Source organism: Anomalospiza imberbis, chromosome 18 (genome assembly GCF_031753505.1).
Source record: "Anomalospiza imberbis isolate Cuckoo-Finch-1a 21T00152 chromosome 18, ASM3175350v1, whole genome shotgun sequence".
Lineage (NCBI taxonomy): Eukaryota > Metazoa > Chordata > Aves > Passeriformes > Viduidae > Anomalospiza > Anomalospiza imberbis.
In genome coordinates, this window is record NC_089698.1 from 2,707,440 (window position 1) to 2,725,937 (window position 18,498).

General features: G+C 52.5%; 1 protein-coding gene and 1 long non-coding RNA gene across 2 annotated transcripts; one reads left to right on the forward strand and one right to left on the reverse strand.

The window, feature by feature from the left end:
* Positions 1 to 1,162: 1,162 nt before the first annotated feature.
* Positions 1,163 to 13,248, forward strand: ABCB9 (ATP binding cassette subfamily B member 9). Its single transcript, XM_068208420.1, has 11 exons — positions 1,163 to 2,130; positions 2,476 to 2,590; positions 3,043 to 3,173; positions 4,203 to 4,408; positions 4,795 to 4,992; positions 6,482 to 6,610; positions 7,755 to 7,943; positions 8,485 to 8,658; positions 10,066 to 10,225; positions 10,316 to 10,452; positions 11,492 to 13,248. The coding sequence occupies exons 1-11, from the start codon at positions 1,518 to 1,520 to the stop codon at positions 11,828 to 11,830; spliced, it is 2,391 nt and encodes a 796-aa protein (XP_068064521.1). The 5' UTR covers positions 1,163 to 1,517; the 3' UTR covers positions 11,831 to 13,248.
* On the reverse strand, positions 11,936 to 18,091 carry LOC137484533 (uncharacterized). Its single transcript, XR_011004911.1, has 2 exons — positions 16,587 to 18,091; positions 11,936 to 16,311 (listed from the first exon to the last, which is right to left on the reverse strand). It is a non-coding gene; the product is annotated as an uncharacterized lncRNA (long non-coding RNA).
* Positions 18,092 to 18,498: the final 407 nt, after the last annotated feature.

Here is an 18,498-nt window from a genome sequence, read left to right on the forward strand (position 1 = left end):
GGCTGAGCTGCTCTGAAGGGGGAGCCGTGTGTGGGTGTCCGGCCGCGCTATGGCGGGCACGGCCCTTCCCGGGTCTCCCCTCCCCGCCTCGGGACATTCTCCTGCGCGGGGAAGGCGGGATGCGAGTGGGGGACCTTGGGCGGCTCCAGCTCGGGGGCTGGGGACACTGCTGCGGCTGGTGGGGAGTTGCGGTGGCTTCCTCCTACTCCTCCTCCTTCTCCTCCTCCTCCTCCTCCTCCTCCATGGGCCGGATCCGCGCAGCTTTGCAGCGGATGGCAGCAGCGAGCACCCTGGGAAGCGTGTGCTGCTCCTCCCTGGCACCGCTGCTCTGCTCTGCGTCCATCCCTCCTTCCCCACCCTCCCCGTAAACCCCCGTGCTTTCCCCAAATTGCAGCCTCAGCCGTGTTTTCCTCCGCTTTTTAGTTCTTTATCCCGCTTGCCCGACCACCGAGCAGCTCTGGCCCAAGGGCGCAGCTTGTCCAGTGCCAAGGGCTGCCCTTCGTCCCGGTGGTTTGGTTTTGGGGCGCTGCGGTCACACAGGCCGGAGCGTGTCCGACACATGGCACCCCTTGCGCGGTGCCTTCCGCACTGTGCACCGTCACCAGCTGCTGACCCAGCACAAATCCCGGGATCGGGTACCTCCCTCTTGCCAACGCGCGGCTCCTCAGGGCATGGCACCGGAGCCGGTGAGCGGCTCTTTGCCGTGTCCGTTCAGAGCCTGCCCCGCCATCGCCGCTGCCGGACAGACCCGGGCGACGGCAAGGGCAGCGTCCCGCCCGCCCTGGAGCCTTCCCTCCCGCGGGACGCAGCTGTGGAATTCCAATCCCTTTGCAATTTCCTCCCGGGATTTTTGTTGTGTCATTGAACTGCGCGCTGACCGCACAGCGGGTTCAGCGGGCTACCCCGAATTGATATCCAAGAGGGCTGGGGACAGTAAGGTGTGGCAAGCTGCGGTACATTTGCTTTAGTCTTACTTTGATGAGGGGGATCCCTTATAGAGCTGAGCTGCTCCCTTGTCTGCTTTCCTACGGTTTTGACTGCTTGGTTTCAGCTTTGTCCTGGGAAAGGTGGGCAGGGACTCTGGGATCATGACTGTCCAAGTTTAACATGTACACGGCTCCGTAGTGCAGGACACGTGGCTGCACGGATGTGATGGCAGCACCCAGCAGCCGCCACAGCAAGATTCTCATCGGGATGTGCAGATTTCTGCTTTGGGATTCAGGATGGGTGAAGGCATCCAGGAGAGAAGTTTGTCTTCCTTTGTGCTGCTCATTTAATGAAATACCGTGTGCAGCAGGGGAGGGGAGGGAGGTGCAGATAGTGGTGTCTGGGGTCAGGATGGGTTGGTGGGGAGCTGGCACGGTTGCTCCCCCATCCTGCTTCCCTTTCCCTGCCTCCTCCCTTGGGTAAATAACCCCGTCCCCCTCTTCTCACCCCACAGAGGCCGACATGATCACGTCCTTCCTGTGTTAGGGCTGCCCCTCACCACGTCAGTGACCCCCAGCCCGGCGGCGAGGATGCGCGCCTGGAAGGCGGTGGCCAGCACGCTGGCGCTCAGCGGGGCCGATGTGGTGGTCACCACGCTGCTCTACACCCACGGCCAGGGCGGCCGGAATGTCCTGCAGGACCTGCGGCACTTCAACATCTTCAACTCGCTGCTGGACATCTGGGGGGGCTGCCTGTACCGCAGCTGCGTGCTGCTGGGGGCTGCCATCGGCGTGGCCACCAACACAGCCTATGGCCCCCGGCGCCTCAGGGCATCGCGGACCTTCATCGCCGTCGTCTGCCTCCTCATGGGCATCTACATGATGGTGAAGCTGCTGCTCTACTCGGAGGTGCGGAAGACCATCAGGGACCCCTGGTTCTGGGGGCTCTTTGCCTGGACCTACGTGGCGCTGGCGGCCACCTTCGGGCTGTGGCAGCTGCTGGCCTGTGTCACCTCCTCCCGCGAGGCGCTGGGGCCCAGCTCCGAGTCCCGCGCTGAGGTGGAGGAGAGCTGTGATGGGGGCACCCCGAGGGACAAGAGGGAGGAGGCAGCAGGTCCCACCATCCATAAACTGCTGTCCTACACCAAGCCAGATGCCTTCTTCCTGGGCATCGCTTCATTCTTCCTCCTCGTGGCTGCCCTGGGTGAGTGAAGGGACCAGGCAGGCCGTGGTGTGCTCCCATTCCCACCAGGAGGGATGGAGGAGCCATGGTGATGGGGCATGGAAGCACCCTAGGATTGCTTTTTTTGGGGGTGCTGGGTGGCATGTGCTGCGTGGGGTGGATGAAAAATGCAATGGGGCAACACCAAATGCAGTAGGGGATACAATCCCCGTGTGCCACATTCTCAGGGTGTATTGTGTGATTGCGTATTGAGTATCGCTGTGGTGGGGATGGGGCTGTCCACAGGCTGTCACAGTGGGGAACACAGGTCCTGTGCCAGTCCCCTGCAGTGGGGCTGAACCTCCATGTCCTGTGCTTGTCCTGCAGGAGAGACCTTCCTGCCCTACTACACGGGGCTGGCCATCGACGGCATCGTGGTGCAGAAGAGCATGGATCGCTTCTCCACGGCAGTGCTGGTCATGTCGCTGCTCGCCATAGGAAGGTAACGCAGGGGCTGGATTTGGCCCTGGCAAGGAGTTTGGGGTTTTCCCACGGGAGCTCGTGGTGATGGTGGGCACAGGCACCCACTCCACCAGTTTGCTGCCAGGCCCCAGGGATGCGCAGGGAATTCTCTGAGCAGAGAGGCCGTGGCTGGCAGTCACGAGGCCTTTGTGTGGCCCCTCATGCCCATCTGCTGGAGGTGGGGGAGCAGGAATGGACACAGGGAATGGGTTCCCTGGGGAGTGCTGTTCCAGCAGTGCTGCGTTCCTTCCCAGAGCTTGTGACTACCATGGTTAGGACCAGCCACCGCTCTGCTGGTGGCACCCAGGAGAGGTGTGGGCTGGTGATAAGTGGTGTCAGCACTGCCCAGGCCCTTGGCCCGGCGTGGGGGTGTTGGTGTTGCTGAGAGGGTTTCGTGTCCATGGCTCTATAACGTTTCTTATCTGCAATTAGCTCATTTGCCGCAGGTATCCGGGGCGGCGTTTTTACGCTCATCTTTGCACGGCTGAACATCCGCCTTCGGAACTGCCTCTTCAGGTCGCTGGTGTCTCAGGAGATGAGTTTTTTTGATGAGAATCGCACAGGTTGGTTCCTCTCTCCCCTGGATTTGCTCTAACCCCTCTATCCCATTCCAGATTTTTTTCCCCGTGGCTTGCTCTACTGTCATACAGCAGACTGGGAGCAGCCAGAGGCGGCACCCACGTGCTCGTGGTTAGAAATAGAGGCAGAAAGCTCTTTCCTTTCTGTTGCCTCCCACCGTGGGGATATCCCGTTGCCATCTATCAGCCTGGCATCCAGAAGTCCCACCCCCAAAACTCCCATTTCCTTCCCCCCCATCTGTGCCTACTGGTGGGCCGCTGTCCAGCTCTGCTCCTGTCCCCGAAACCTCGGATGTGTGAGGCTTGCTGGGTGTGCTTGTTGCTTTCCCCGCTTCCAGTTCAGTCCTGTCCCAGTCCCAGGCTGTGTGTGCCACTCCGGTGTAACTTGCACACATTTAATTTTGTCTCAGTGGTATTTTTAGTTTTGAGGCTGTTGCTGTATTTAGCAGTCACTGCACAGTGCCTTGGTAGCTGAGGGCAAGCAGAGATGTTACTGGAAGTGGGATACAGATAACCCTGGACTTGCACAAAAGCATGGGAATTCAGCTGGACTCAAACACAGGCCAAGGATTCAGGAGTTCAGTGTGATGTTTGCTGGCTGTAACACTCAGCTCCACCAAAAGGCACCGCCAGAGCTCCATTCCTTAGTAGCTGGACCCATGTCCTCAGGTCCCTTGGGCCAGCTCCAGGCTGTGGGCTGCCCTCCAGCACAGGATGCTGCCACAGTCCCCTTTGCTGTCCTACAGCCACCCTTGGTGACTCAGGGATGTCGCTTATGCCTTCAGATGCCACCTCCTGCTCCTCTTGCATGCAGCAATCCAAGCTCCTCTATTTTGCTCTGCATCCACAGCGGTGGAGAGTTGCCCCCCTTCCATGCCACCCTTCAGACCCCCAGCCGGTTGGATGGGGAGCTCCATCTGGCCCCTGGCATGGGATGTGGGACACGGTTAGGCAGTGACCTGCCGTGCTGACCACGTCCCTGCTCTCCCCTTCCCCGACCCCTCGTTGCTGCAGGGGACGTCATCTCCCGCCTGACGTCGGACACGACCATCGTGAGCGACCTGGTCTCCCAGAACATCAACATCTTCCTGCGCAACGTGGTGAAGGCCACGGGTGTGATCTTCTTCATGTTCAGCCTCTCCTGGAAGCTCTCCCTGGTCACCTTCATGGGCTTCCCCATCATCATGCTGGTGTCTGATGTCTATGGGAAGTACTACCAGGTAGGCAGGAGCAGCTGGCATTGCCACAGGACTGGGCTGGTTTCCCTGTGAAGCCATCAAGGAGCTTGTGGAACTGGTGGGAGTGATGCTGGAGCGTTTTGCTGCCAGCAGTGGGGGCAGGAAGGTGACATTAAACCTGCGTGGGCAGACAGGTGTAGCTTGGGCTCTTACCTTGCTTCATGCTCAGGAGTGGAAGCATCTCAGGTCTGATCGAAGAGGTGGCCGGGCTGTGGAATGTCCTGTATGCATCTGCCTGTCCTCGTGCCATCTCTCCTCCCACTTTGGAGTTGCTTGGTGGGGTCCCAGAGCCCAGGGCGAGCAGGGAGATGTGCCGCAGGCAACCTGCCGCCCGCTGAGCTCCCTCTGCCTCCCCCTGCTCCCTGCAGAAGCTCTCCAAGGATGTGCAGAGTGCTCTGGCCAAGGCCAACAACACGGCCGAGGAGACCATCTCGGCCATGAAGACCGTCCGCAGTTTTGCCAACGAGGAGACAGAGGCCAATGTGTACTGGCAGAAGCTGCAGCAGGTGTACAAGCTCAACAAGCGGGAGGCCATGGCTTACACCTACTACGTCTGGTCCAGTGGGGTAGGTGGATGGCCCTGGGGCTTCCCTCTTTGGGGCTGGGATGGGCAGGGGAGTCTCTCCAGATCCCAAAGCACACGTGGTTCTCCTCTGCTCCCAGGGAACTCTTTGGGGTGAGCCCAGCCCTGCTGTCTGCTGCCAGAGATCCCTGGGCTCTCGATCATTTGTTATTTTTATCCATCCAAGAATACATCCCGATCCGCCCCGAGGCAGCGTTGTGTTGTCCCATGGAGCTGCCTGTTTTCCCCTGCAAACGGGGCAGTAATTGCTAAGAGCTGAAGGTCGTGGAGCAGCCCATGGCTGCGTGGTGCTGCAGTGCGTGCCTGTGCCAGCTCTGCTCCGGGGCTCCGGCTGGGAACAGCCGCGGCGTTGGTTGAGCTTCTGCTCGGGAACAGAGATCTTCTGCGTGTGGGTGGTGGCAGGGGGAGGCTTCTGGGCTTTGGGCTTTTTTTCTTCCCCCTTCCCTCCCCCCCAAAATGATTCTTCATCGTTTAACACCAGATGGTTTGGGATTTCTCCAGGGCAAAACCCTCACGTGAGGCTGCCCTTGTCTCTGCATGTTCAGGGATCGAGGCAGTCGCTGGTGAAGGGTCTGTGAGTTATGGTGCCTTCATGCAGCTGTAAGAGACTTTATGGCTTCCCAAGTCTGGAAACAAAATGGGAGTATTATTAGCATTGTTTCTGGGCTCCCAGGTGAAGCTGGAGCATGAGCTGGGTTGATGCTGATCCTGACAAATCTAAGAAGGCAAAAGCCCTCAAAAACCACTCCTGCAGGGCTCACGTAGAAAGAAGACAATGGATGTAGCTCAGCCCTGGTAGAGTCTTTCTTGGAGGGAACACAGGAGCTTAAGGTCAGATCGTAGCAGAGCTATAGAGGAGGCATGCATGGGCAGCATGGAACAAAACCAGCTGAGTAAAAGGAGCTGGTATTTGTCACATCAGAGCTGATCTGTCTCCTTTCCAGAGTAGGTGGTACCCCCCCCACACTGACTTCAGGTGACAGCTGGGGTTATGCTTCAGGGACTTGTACAGGCAAGGAGGATATTCTGCATTAACTCCTGGCTTGATTTTGTGTTCTAAATTAAAATGTGTCACACTCATATAACAGAAAGTTTATTTTAGTGATAAGGTGACTGCGTGCCTTGGATAATTTGAACATAGATTATTATGCTTGAGAACCTTAATCCAAGAGAGAAGTTCATGAGATGATCTGTTATTTCAGATAAATTCTGCCTCCTTGGCTGTTGTCCCTCGGGACTTGTTTTGTTGAAAGATATCTGCCCAGCTCCTTAAATCAGCCCATGTACTTGAGTTGTTTTTCTCATTTCCATGCTCGTTCCTAGGGCTGTCAGCTGCACTGTCAGGGATCCTCAGCTCAGGGCTCAAAGAATAAATGTCAGCACATGAAGTTTGGGCTGTTGTGTGAGTAATGCCAAATGCACCAAAATATCCATTTGTCCTTGCTGATTCCGGGGTGTTTTCTTGCTTTCAGCTGACCCTGCTGGTGGTCCAGGTCAGCATCCTTTACTATGGTGGGCACCTCGTGATCTCTGGGCAAATGACAAGTGGAAACCTGATATCCTTCATCATTTACGAGTTCGTCCTGGGGGACTGCATGGAGGTGAGTCAGTTTTAGCAGGGAATCCCAGAACGGGTTGGATTGGAAGGGACCTTAAAGACCATCTCATTCCAGCTGCCTGCCATGGGCAGGGACACCTTCCACACCTTCCCAGGTTGCTCCAAGCCTCATCCAACCCTGCCTTGGACACTTCCACGGGTGGAGCAGCCACAGCTTCTCTGGGCAACCTGTGCCAGGGCCTCCCCACACTCTGGACTACCCCTTCTATCTCCCAGAAGGTCCCAGGGCAGTTTCAGGGATAGATCCAGTGCTGACTTTCCCTTGACACATTTCTTTGGTGCCGTGGTGCTGCCAGAGGGAGGATTCTCCCCTCTGCTGCCCATTCCTCCCTTACTGTGGTCTCACAACCTTCATGTTCCTGAAGCAGCTTGTCCCCCAAAAAGGCAGCTGGGACCAGAGGGGTCAGGCTGGCCCTGCTGAAGGGCAGAGCCCTGGCTGCCTGCCAAGCACATTTCCTGGCCTGAAGAATGAAGGGATTACAAAGCTGCCTGTTAAATTTCAGGCTTCATTAAGAACTTAATTATATTACTTTTTTTTTTCCCTTTCCCCGGAATAGGCTGCAAGCTGCTGCGTTGGCAGCACATTAGCAAGATGGGATTGTGGGTGGGATGGTAGAGCCCACCCAGGGCTGCCTTCCCCTTGCAGAGTCATAAACTTGGCTAATCCAGGCAGGAATGATCCAGTTGAGGTTTCCTCACAGCCAAGTGTGGTTTTGGTGGTGCTTCAGCCTCTGTGCAGGGGCAGAGCAGAGCTAGAGGCAGCTCGCCTGGCTCTCACCATCTGTTCAGATGACTGCAGCCTCTGGTGGGGTTTCCAGGCTGTGGTTTTGGTGTGGATTTAGTTTGGTTTGGAGTGTTTTTCCCCCTCCTGGTGGGAGGGGCAGTTACAGTACAAACTGTTCTGCAGCTCTGTGTTTAGTATTAGAAAACACCCTTTCCCTGGGTTGTCCGTATATCCCTTCCATACCCAGCAGAGGAGGGAGAGTTTTCTTTACCTGTGTCTGATGCCTGCAGTCAACATCAGGCGATGGGAGACTTGGGAATGCTTCAGCCATTCCCCTTTCGAGTGGCGCTGGCTGATTTCCCCATCACCTGGGAGGCTCTCACCGCTGCCTCTTCCCTTGCAGTCCATCGGCTCCGTGTACAGCGGCCTCATGCAGGGAGTGGGAGCTGCTGAGAAGGTCTTCGAGTTCATCGACCGCAAGCCCACGATGGTGCACGACGGCTCCCTGGCCCCGGATCACGTGGATGGGGAGGTGGAGTTCAGGAATGTCACCTTCTCCTACCGCACTCGCTCCGCAACCCAGGTCCTCCAGGTGAGCCCCGTGGGCACTGCGCACTCCCAGCACCACGTGCTGCTGCTCCATCCTGGCCAGGAGCAAACCCCAGCCCATGGGGAGTGTCAGCTCCTGTCAGAGATGTGTAAAGGCAGGCTCAGTGCTTGCTGGAAAACAGATTAAAAGGAGCAGCGGGTGTTTAGGGCCGGCCTTCCTTACAAGGAATGAGATTTATTAATAAAACCTTTGTTCCCCGCTCAGGCATTAAACATGTCAGCGTGGTACGGGGCTTTGTGCCAAGCTGCCTCAGGCTCTTTCCGTGGGAGAGGGGCTGGGATCATGAGGCAGGGGGAAGCAGCAAAGAGGTCAGTTTGCTTTTTAGAGGACCTGCTACATCAGCAGGCAAATCTGAAGCCATTTGGAGGCTTTTTGCTTCCTCAGAGCCAGGAGAAATGGCTGATGTGGCACATCCCCAAGGCAGAGGGGCACTCTGGCCAGATCCTGGCTCCTTCTCTTGTGTAGTGCCCCAGGACGTTGAGAAGAGCCTGGACCTGAGCATGCTCTCCCATCCATGTTGCAGAACGTGTCCTTCACCCTGCACCCCGGCAAAGTGACAGCGCTGGTGGGTCCTTCGGGGAGTGGGAAGAGCTCCTGTGTCAACATCCTGGAGAACTTCTACCCTCTGCAGGACGGGCAGGTGCTGCTGGATGGGCGTCCCATTAACATGTACGATCACAAGTACCTGCACTCCGTGGTACGAGCCACTGATACCTGTATTCTGGTTGTGATACCTGTGTTCTGCTTAGCCCACTTACCGCCTGCAGGGCTCTGAGGGGATGCATGGCACGGCTGCACGTTGCTTTGGATTTGATCTGGCAGCTCCAGAAATGTCCAGAAAGCTGGAGGCTGGAAGTGGTCCAAGAAATGAATTTGGATAATTTGTGGGGGTGGAAGGGAAGGGGATGGAGGGTGGTTTCAAGGGGAAGGGGAAGCCTTCCAAAAACAGAGCAAAAAACATCTTTTGTTTGGTGTTTTTTGGCCAACACAGTAGAAATATGTTTTTGGCTGTTGGATTAATTATCATCTAAATTGGGTTTGGAAAAAGAGTTTTGTATTCCTCCAGCCCTTTCTGCCTTAAGATCTTACAGTAATTCTCAGCTAATAGGGAGTTAAACCTCTCAGGGTCCTGGCAGCAGCTGGAGCACCAGAAGGGCTGGTGCTTTGCCTAGGAGAGGGGTCCGGGCCCCTCAGCTCTCATCTGTGTGTCAGCACAGATCAGCCTTCATCTCTGCAAGTAACTGCCTCCTTTGTTTGCCCCCAGAGCAAATGGCCTCAGCAGTCAGCAGGAAAACCTGAAAACAATTGATCAGAGACAGGCTGGAAAGCCAAAGTCACTGTGACTAATTTACATTCCCTGCCTGTACAGAGGAAAAATCAAAGGCCAAGCAAATCTTTCAGTTTAGAAAGCCTGGTGTGGTGTTAGGGGCATGGAGAGAAGTCAATTAAAATATGATTGTGCCTCCCTGGCTCTCTCATGCACAGTTCTGAGTGATAGTTTGAAAGGTTTGATTTATTCCAATATCAAGGATTTGATAAAGTAGCTGAACGTGACAGTGAACAGCCATGGCTGCAAGGCAGGACAGGGAGACTGTTGCTAAGCAATTAAGGAATTGCAGCAGTTACCTCCCTAACTTGCTCATTTGGGATTAAAAGATGCAAGAGGGCTCATTCACACGGCCCAAGTGTGATTACTGGCCTTGAAAGGAAAATCAGCAAGGGCCTGGGAGAGGGTCTCTCCAGCTTGACTTATCCCAGAAGCTGGTTTTCCATTCTGGGAAAAGCAAACAGTGATGGGAATAACAGATCTGGAGCAAAACCACAGAAGGCTTTAGGAGGGGGAAGCCCATCCCAGATGCCAATGTGCCAGCATTGCATCAGGTTTCTTTCCTGCAAACTGGCTTTCCAGCAGAAGATGCAAACTGAGCACCCTGACATTGGCATCCTCACTGGAAGCTCACCTTGAGCACTTCTCTATCTTGCTTAATGACATTCCTGTATCTTGATGTCGGTCCTTACTCAGCAGGAACAAATATCAACGGTCAGAGATATCATGCAGTGCATCTTCTGCTCCTGAGCCCTGCTCTCCCTTTGCTTCCTGCAGATCTCCCTGGTGAGCCAGGAGCCCGTGCTGTTCGCCCGCTCGATTGCAGACAATATTTCCTATGGCTTAACTTCGGCCTCCTTCGAGTCCGTGGTTCAGGCTGCCCAGAAGGCCAACGCCCACAACTTCATCACCGAGCTGCAGGACGGCTACCACACAGGTACCCACCCGCTGCTGGGCCTGGCAGCTGCGCGTCCTGGCAGCTCTTGATTTTCATTTTGACCCCTTCCTCTCTCCCTTGACCCAACAGAGGCAGGGGAAAAAGGAGCTCAGCTGTCAGGTGGGCAGAAGCAGAGAGTGGCGATCGCCAGGGCCTTGATCCGAGCCCCTCCCATCCTCATCCTGGACGAAGCCACGAGCGCGCTGGATGCAGAGAGCGAGCACGCAGTGAGTGGGTGACCTGGCTGTTTGGGCCAAAGAGGGTTTGGAGGACAGACAGTAGCCTCAGTTTCCAGCCAGTGGACAAACTTACTCTTGATACAGTGCAATCAGAGGGTTGAGTAAAGCGCGAATTCCAAATTTGCTTCCCATGCTCTTGGAGCCACCAGGAAAGGAATAATTCCATGCTCACAGCAGCCAATGCCTGACAGTCCTGATGAGGTAGGGATCTTTGCTGATTTTTTCAATGTGGAAGGTGTTAATTGGCATACAGAGACTCTGTGCAGTCTTTTAGGACAGGATACAGAGGAAGACCCTATAAAATGGTGCTGCAGCAACGAGAGTAGGAGTGCCTGAGCTCAAATCCTAGCCAAGGCACCAAAGAATCCACACTTGCAGGAAAAGCCTTGAGCATCCTGTAAAGTGGTTTATCTGTCTGGAAGTTTGGCCTCCCTGATGCAATGACTCAAGGGAAAGCCTGTTCAAGGTTGGTTTTTGAGGATGTGCCTCCAATCCCAGAGGACAAATCCTGCTGGGGCAGCACAAGTATCTGACCTTGGAGCAGCTTGCTGCCTCACAGGTGTCACGTGTGTGGTACCTGATGCCAGCCCAGGGCTGGCTTTGGCTACCCAGGGGTGTCAATGTGACATGTGCCTGATGGCCACCTGCCTGCCTTTAGACGTCAGTGCTATTGTCTCTTGACTGGCAAAAAACCTCTCTTGCCTTGCCTTGATACACTGAGGAAAGAATCCTGCTTTTCTGAGCAGCTGCATTCACCAGATATCGGCTTCCTGCAGACTGCCAGCACCACGTGGTCTCCAAATTTGGGGCCCGGCTGTAACAAGTCCCCAGCTTGCAGGATCAGACCTGTGCTAATAGCTCACCTGGCTGGACTGAGACGGTCTTTGGGCTGCAGCTGGGAGCTGGGCTGGACATGTTGGTGCTGGTAGTGCTGCAGGGAGCAGAGGAGAACACATCTCCTGTCCAGAGGTTCTGGACACAGACCACAGAGCTGCTGCCCGGGCACTAACGCCTTTTCTCCCCGCAGATTCAGCAGGCGATTTACGGCGACTTGCAGAACCACACGGTGCTTGTCATAGCTCACAGGCTGAGCACTGTGGAGAGGGCACACAACATCATTGTGCTGGACAAGGGCCGCGTGGTGCAGCAGGGCTCGCACAAGGAGCTGATGGAAGAAGGAGGCCTTTATTCCAAGCTGGTGCAGAGACAAATCCTGGGGCTGGAGGGGGGTGGCATGGACAGTGTCCAGCCTGCAGCCCGGGGGGATGCGGCCAAGGCGCCCGGAGGGCTGGAGGAGGAGTTCAGGATAGACCATTCCCTGCCAGCTGTAGCACAGGACGATTTCACCAACGCTGCTCCCAAGTGAGGGCGGCCGGCGCTCGGACGCTCCCTGGGACGGAGGTGGCAGAAGAGCTGGGATGGAGGTGGCAGAACGGCGCCGCTGGTTCTCCCCACGTCACACACCCTGCACACCCAAACACACACCATAGAGCTTCCTGCAGGACACCTGCCGGCTGGCAAAACAGGGATTCACTCGAGGGAGCTGGGTCTTTAGCAATTCTCAGCATTTCTACTGGGTTTCTTTTCTTACTACCAGTAACTCCTCTCAACTGGGACTTTTCTCCCATCGATCTGCATGTGTAACTGCTATTAACTGTAATGGATGTTAAATGCATGCGTGGAGGGGACGGTCGAAAACCCCTCCAGGAATTTCAGGGGGTGGCTTTTGTGGCTGGATAGAAAAACGGTGACTGTAAAGTAAGGTCCTGCTCCCTCCGTCAATCTATGGGGCTAATCCAAAGTTGGCTGAAGCCTGTAGGGAGTTCCCTTTGGCTTTGGTGAAAGCTGGATCACTCCCATGGAGCTGAATGCCGAGAGAGTTTTGCACTGAGTGCCTGCAGGCTCAGGCTCTCAACCATTGCTGCTGAGCTTGTATTACGTAGTATCCATCCTTGCTGGGACAAGCCAGGGGACCAGGAGGCAGATGTTACTTTCTGATTTGCTCTTGGTGCTTGGTGGGTGTTTGTTTTTAGGGATGAAACGTTTTACCATAACTGGGTTAGGTTTGGGGGCTTGGGGTTTTTTTTTGGTTTGATTTGTTTGTAGTTTTTTAAAGTTATTTGTGTGCACTGTGCAATGTCTGTCTGGCTCCAGCATCCACTGAAAACTGGTCTGTTATTTCAGAATTTTTTTAAACTCACAACCCCGGTGCTGGTGTGAAAAAAAAACACTACTAAAGACAGGCAAAAAAACACTAAAAGACAGCACTTTAGAAATCCCACCAAAGCTTTGTTCAGCTTCAGGCCATGCTAGCGACTTCACTGCATGGGAAATCCATTCTGTCACGTTCCTTGAAGTCCAACTTTGGCTGCCTGAACTTTATAATGTGTTTCTTTGAATATAATTTATTTTAGTATGAGGGATAGAAAGAAATGTGTTGCTCCTAGCCCTTTGGGGTAATGGCTCTGGCTTAATAGTGTTATCCTGCTATAGATTGGTGAAAAATTTTATGCAGCCAGGCAAGTGCTGTTTTAAAAATAGCATTTCTAGGGGAACACTCACTTCAGACTCTGCATAGTTAAGAAATTCTCTCAAGCACTTTAGCTCTCATGTTTTTTGATACCTGAATGCTGCTGCATTTTCCTTTCCAGCAGGTTTGCATTTTTGTTATTGGCAATGTTTTGTTTTCAGTTAGTGATGTTTTACAAACTCTAAATTTGGTGTCCTTGAGGAGGGATGCTCAAAAAAAAAAAAAATAAAATACTACCTCTGCCACTCAACGTCGAGCCGCTCTGGTTGGGAGTGTTTTTTGCTTTCTGGGTTTTCAAGGTAAGGTTCATCTGACACCACAGCTGAATGCAGCTGCTCTTGCACTTGTTCTGGGGAATGACAAGAGGAACCCACAGAGAAGGAGGTATGTAAAACACTTCAGCATCTGATAATGGCTGTGAGCCCAGCAGTCAGGATAACTCATTTCCATCCCAGATCCCGTTGGGTGTCAGTCTCCCAGGGAAGGACAGGCAGTCTAACCTGTTCTCAAAGCACCGGTGCTTCCTGACTGGAATCTTTTCAGCTGCTGGCTTTTGTGATACGATAACAATCTGTGTCTCAGAAGAAGAACAAGATCTCTTTTTGTTTTCCCTCCCTCCACTTAGGGAACTTGTGTGGCGCTCTGAGCTCCTCAGTCACCCCTTCAGTAAATGGCCAGGAGTTCCTGCTTGATGAAAATTTGCACTGTGGGTATGAGGAGGTTGGGGGTTCCACCCAGTGCTGACAGGCAAGTGATTCATTCTGCATTTTTATCAGTATCTGGGAGCAGAATGTGGCCACCGGTTCATAAAAGTGGAATTGATTTCTGCTTAATTAAAAAAAACTGGGGGAAAACCCAAATTGGGCTGCCTGGGAACTAGGAAAGCCAACTCAGCCTGCAAAGTACCGGTAGGACAATGATCATTAGTACATGAGATGCCAGGAAAGAGAATTTGATTATATCCTGTGTGTCCCTCCCAGGCGTGACTGCAAAAAGGGAACTGGAGGGTGCAATTAGATTTGTTTTATTGCAAAAACGACACTGAATTTCAGGAAGGGAACCCTGTTTCCCAAGGCTGCTGTGATGATAATCCCAGCATTGTATTCCCAGGTTAGGTCCAAACAGCTTCAACTGAAATGGCACACTGGAAACAGCAGATTGTGTCTGCTGGTGGCACCAGTTCCAGCTGATAACAGGGCCTGACTTTGTTCATTGCCACAGGTGCTGAATTCTCTCTTCTGCACCCAGATAACTCAGGGCTACTTTTCCCCTGAGCCTCTCATCTTGTGGCTTGAACGGGCCCTTTTATTCTGCTCTTGGCATGTGACAAGTGGCACTGCTTGTGTGCTAAAGCTGTGAGGGTTTTCTTATGCCCTGGAAGATGGGTGGGAGCTCCACACACCACCAGGGATCCAACAGAATTAATCTAATGCAGATCTTTTTGCCTGCACAAACCCTGGGCCTGTATAGAAAATCCTGCCTTTCTAAATCATTCCAACTACGGCTTCTTTTTGAAGTGAAAATCAGGGTCAGCCATGCCCATTAGCCAGCCTGAGCCTGGCAGTAAAGCTGTGCTTCACCCAGAGCAGCAGTGGGAACTGCTCCAGTGCTGGAACACGAGCTGCTTCCTGGAGCTGCCCAATCCCTCGGGCCTGGCTGCCTGTGGGCAGTCTGTGTTTCAGGCTGTTCTCCTGGAAACAAGGCCACTGTTCCCTCTGAAACCCTGGATTGTAGAGTTTTGTGGCTGTGGCTTTGCCCAGAGTTGGGAACGGGAACAAAACCAGTTTGAGAGCTTCTCAGAGTGATGGAGATAAAAAGTTCCTTTTCTTCAAAGGGAAAAGTCCTCACAGGGAACTCAGAGGGGTTCATCTGAAACCTTAACCTAGGGGCACTGAAGACTGCCCTGGCATAACTGTAAGCAATTAAGCATTTGAAAGCACAACTGATTGCAAAGTTGACTGTATATCCCATGGCAGGTTCTTTGCCTCACTATTAATAAGCTCTAAGCATTGCCTGTAATAGGTATAACCACAGCTTTATTTGATTTAAACAACAGTGAACCCCATCCAAGGTGAAATTTGAGAGTGGATCCTACAGTCCCCAGTGCTTCCCCAGGGACAGGGATTTACCCTGTACCTTTGCACAGCCAGGGTCTGTGGCTGACTGACCCAGTAAATGAGCACACAGTGATGGAAAAAACACAGCTGTGTTTATTCCAACTTGTCTCCTGCCACACCAACCTCTGCCTCAATAACCAACTGTGTGTTTCAGTGGCTGCACTTTCTAGGCCTTCAGCAGGTCTGAAGTGCCACAAGCAAACAGAAAGTGCTTCTAGCTCGGGTTCAGAGATGTGGTTTAGTCTGGGGAGAAAAAATAAAATCTGCCTCTTCTAGTCCAGCTTCACTGTGAGCTTAAGGCAAAGAAAATAAGTGCAGGTAAATAAACCTGCTGCTCTTCTGACACCTGCAGCTCTCTGAAAGGAAGGAGTACCTTACAAACACCTAATTCCTGCTCTCTCTCAGACAGCAGGGGCACTGATCTCTCAAACAGAACAGCTGTTTCTCTGCCAGGATGCTGAATATGCAGTTCATGTCCATGTGTGAAGGAATCTGGGTTGTGAAAGCTAAACAGAAGTATGGGCTGTGTTTAATATACAGAAGGAAGCTAAATTGCAAATAAGCCCCAAAACTTATCTGCACATTGAGCAACCAGACTAATAGGGGTTAATGTACACCAGAGATGAGATTTGCAAATTCAGTGTGTACATAACCAACCTGTTTGTCCAGGAAAAGAAAGTAAGATTTGAAGGTGACTTGCAAAATATGTCTAAAACTAATAAATATGCATGAGGGTAGTGCTACTGACCGTAAAAGGATATAAGGTAGCAGGAGGAAATTCAAGATCAAGTTTAAATAGGAAAAAAAAAATCTAGCATCTTATTTAAACCAGTCTGGATGCCAGTTCTCCCCAAGATTGGAGCCTGACTTCTTATTCACCATGACATGGTTTCCCCTGTAATCTTCACAGTTTTTTATTCCATTTCTCCTGTAATAAGAAAGCCTGATTTCTGTACTTTGCCTGCTTACAGTTCTAATGTACTCGATTGCTGTCACCCTTCAAAAGGATTTCAGCAAAGGCAAATAGGAACCAAGCCTGGGGAGATGATAAATCCCAGCCTGCAGCACTGCAATATTTGATAAACCCTGTAGCCCAAAATCCTGGTTTATCTGCAATCCTTCATATCCTGTCCCAGTGATGTGCTGTCACAAAACCTTTATCTTCCATGAAGACTGCAGAATGGGAAGGCACCCTTCTACCTGTCCAAATAGAAAATATAATAATACAAAAGCAGTTGACTTCTATCTCGTGCCTCAGCCTCAGCTGCTTTTCTGGACAACTGGAGAACGCAATTACATGCAGGTGCTGACCAAAGTACTCCAAAGCAACCCAGATGTTTAATGCAGACTCCTCTCCACCATCACCGGAACCCAAATTATCCACCCAGGGAGAAGCAGTATTTTCAATGTATGTTGCACTTGAGCACAAATTAGTTATGTTCTTACCTGTGACTAAGCAGTTCTTATTTTCCCACTTTTTCAGCAAAAGGCACCATGGTTGAGAGAATCTGAGAACTCCACTCAGGATCACACAGCGAGGCAGTGGTAAAACTAGATTTACAACATGAAGCTGAGTCAGACTCTTCTGAACCACACTCCCCCCAAACCATTTATTTAGTTATGGTATGAAGTTCAAATTACCAATGTTCTTGGGAAGAAAGGGCTTCTCCTAATCCCTCAACTAATTCCTCTGTTTGCATGTGTGTATATCTATGCGTGTGTTTGCATGTGCAGATTTACAGCAGGTTTAACCCGTGGCTGTAATTCTGTTTGATGGGCATGTGCAAATACAGGCTACGGTGGAATGGTGTTGGCAGGGCGACTATCTGCTGGTTTTAAAGAGCAAGGCAGGGCTGTGGTGACTGTGCAAACCCCTGCCAGTGCCCAGGGCACGGCTGCTGACTCACCTGGCACAGAGCGCATTCCTGCAGCGGGCAGGTGTGCTGGGGTGGTGAGTGCTGTGATACTGGGACATGCCTGTATCACTGAATACCTTCTCCCCACCCTCGGCTCAGCTTCCTGCTGCGCAAACATCACGCCTCACCTCCCTCTGAGCGCACCCTCGGATCTGCACCGAGCTGCCAAAAGGGCTGGAAGGCTTCCTCTAGCAGGGTCACCTTGCTGGTCGTCATTCCCTGAGGATAATAATGACAAAGAAGGTTTTCAGGAGGGTGGGAGGTGTGGGGAGCTGAGTTTAGTTATTGGACAAAAGGACAACCATAATGCTGTCACGTCATCACAGTGTCCTGCCAGGAACTGCTGGGTCACTTCCCGAGTGTGACTGCAACTTCATTACATCAGAATTGTATTCGGTCACTATATGGATTTTTTTTTTTCCCCCAGTTAGATCAAAAATATCAACTCCAAAGGACAAAGACCATGTGGCCATTCCCTCCCCTGCTCCTTTGGCTCCTGGCTCCTTTTGGCTCTCTCTCCAGAGTTATACACACGGAAATAATACACGCACACACACCCACGTAGGGACAAAAGCAGGCCAGGAAGGTGCTGCATGCCAAGTGATGCACATAACTTAGGCTCTTTTAACACAATTAATTGTTTCCAGGCATAATTGCCTTTATCAGCTCTGCTAACAGCAGCAGTAATTGGGGAGCTGCTGCTCCTAAGGGTTACCACACACTGCCTACTCCAGTGCTGGTGACATGACTGATAAAAATCAGAAGAACAAAATATATGGTGGTTTAATTGACGCAGTTGTTACTACATTGCATTTCAAAAGTATTTAAATTTACCACGAAACACATCATTGACGGAATATTTATTGACCTTCACTGTTGAAGAAGAAAGCGCTTAAGATGGATGAAATGGCCTAGCACCAAAGCTTGGCCAGATATGATTTTTAGCTATTTTTAACCTAAATAAGTACTCAGCTTAGGCTTGAGAACAATAACGCAATCACTCTTTTGAGATATACTCCCTGGGTAAGGAAACGCGAGTTAAATCTAACTGATTTTCCTTCCAAATTTACAGCTTGCAGGGAACAAGGACAGTAGGAGAGAGAACAGCCCCAGGCTGGGCCAGGAGAGGCTCAGGCTGGACATCAGGAGGAATTTGTTAACCGAAACAGTGATAAAACATCGGAAAGGGCTGCCCAGGGAAGGAGTCCCCATCGCCGGAGGTGTGCAAGGAACGACTGGACGTGGCACTCATGGCTGTGGTCTGGTGGAGAAGGCGGCGATCGGTCACAAGCTGCACTCGATGATCTCAGAGGTCTTTCCCAACCTCAGTGCCTGATCCCTCGGCATTCCGAGGGCCCCGAGCGCCTCACGTGAGCGCAGCACACAAAGCTCGCTCTGCCCAGCGCTCTGCCCGTGGAGGGGCTTCTCCCACGGGCCCCTCACAGGGGCTTTGTCCCCTCACAGGGGCTTC

What these genes read in the sequence shown, in the direction of transcription:
- ABCB9 (XM_068208420.1), top strand. Translation starts at nt 1,518, where the DNA reads ATGCGCGCCTGGAAGGCGGTGGCCAGCACGCTGGCGCTCAGCGGGGCC. An exon ending in CCGCAACCCAGGTCCTCCAG is followed by an intron (nt 7,944 to 8,484) that starts GTGAGCCCCGTG and finishes TCCATGTTGCAG; the next exon opens with AACGTGTCCTTCACCCTGCA. An exon ending in ATGCAGAGAGCGAGCACGCA is followed by an intron (nt 10,453 to 11,491) that starts GTGAGTGGGTGA and finishes TTCTCCCCGCAG; the next exon opens with ATTCAGCAGGCGATTTACGG.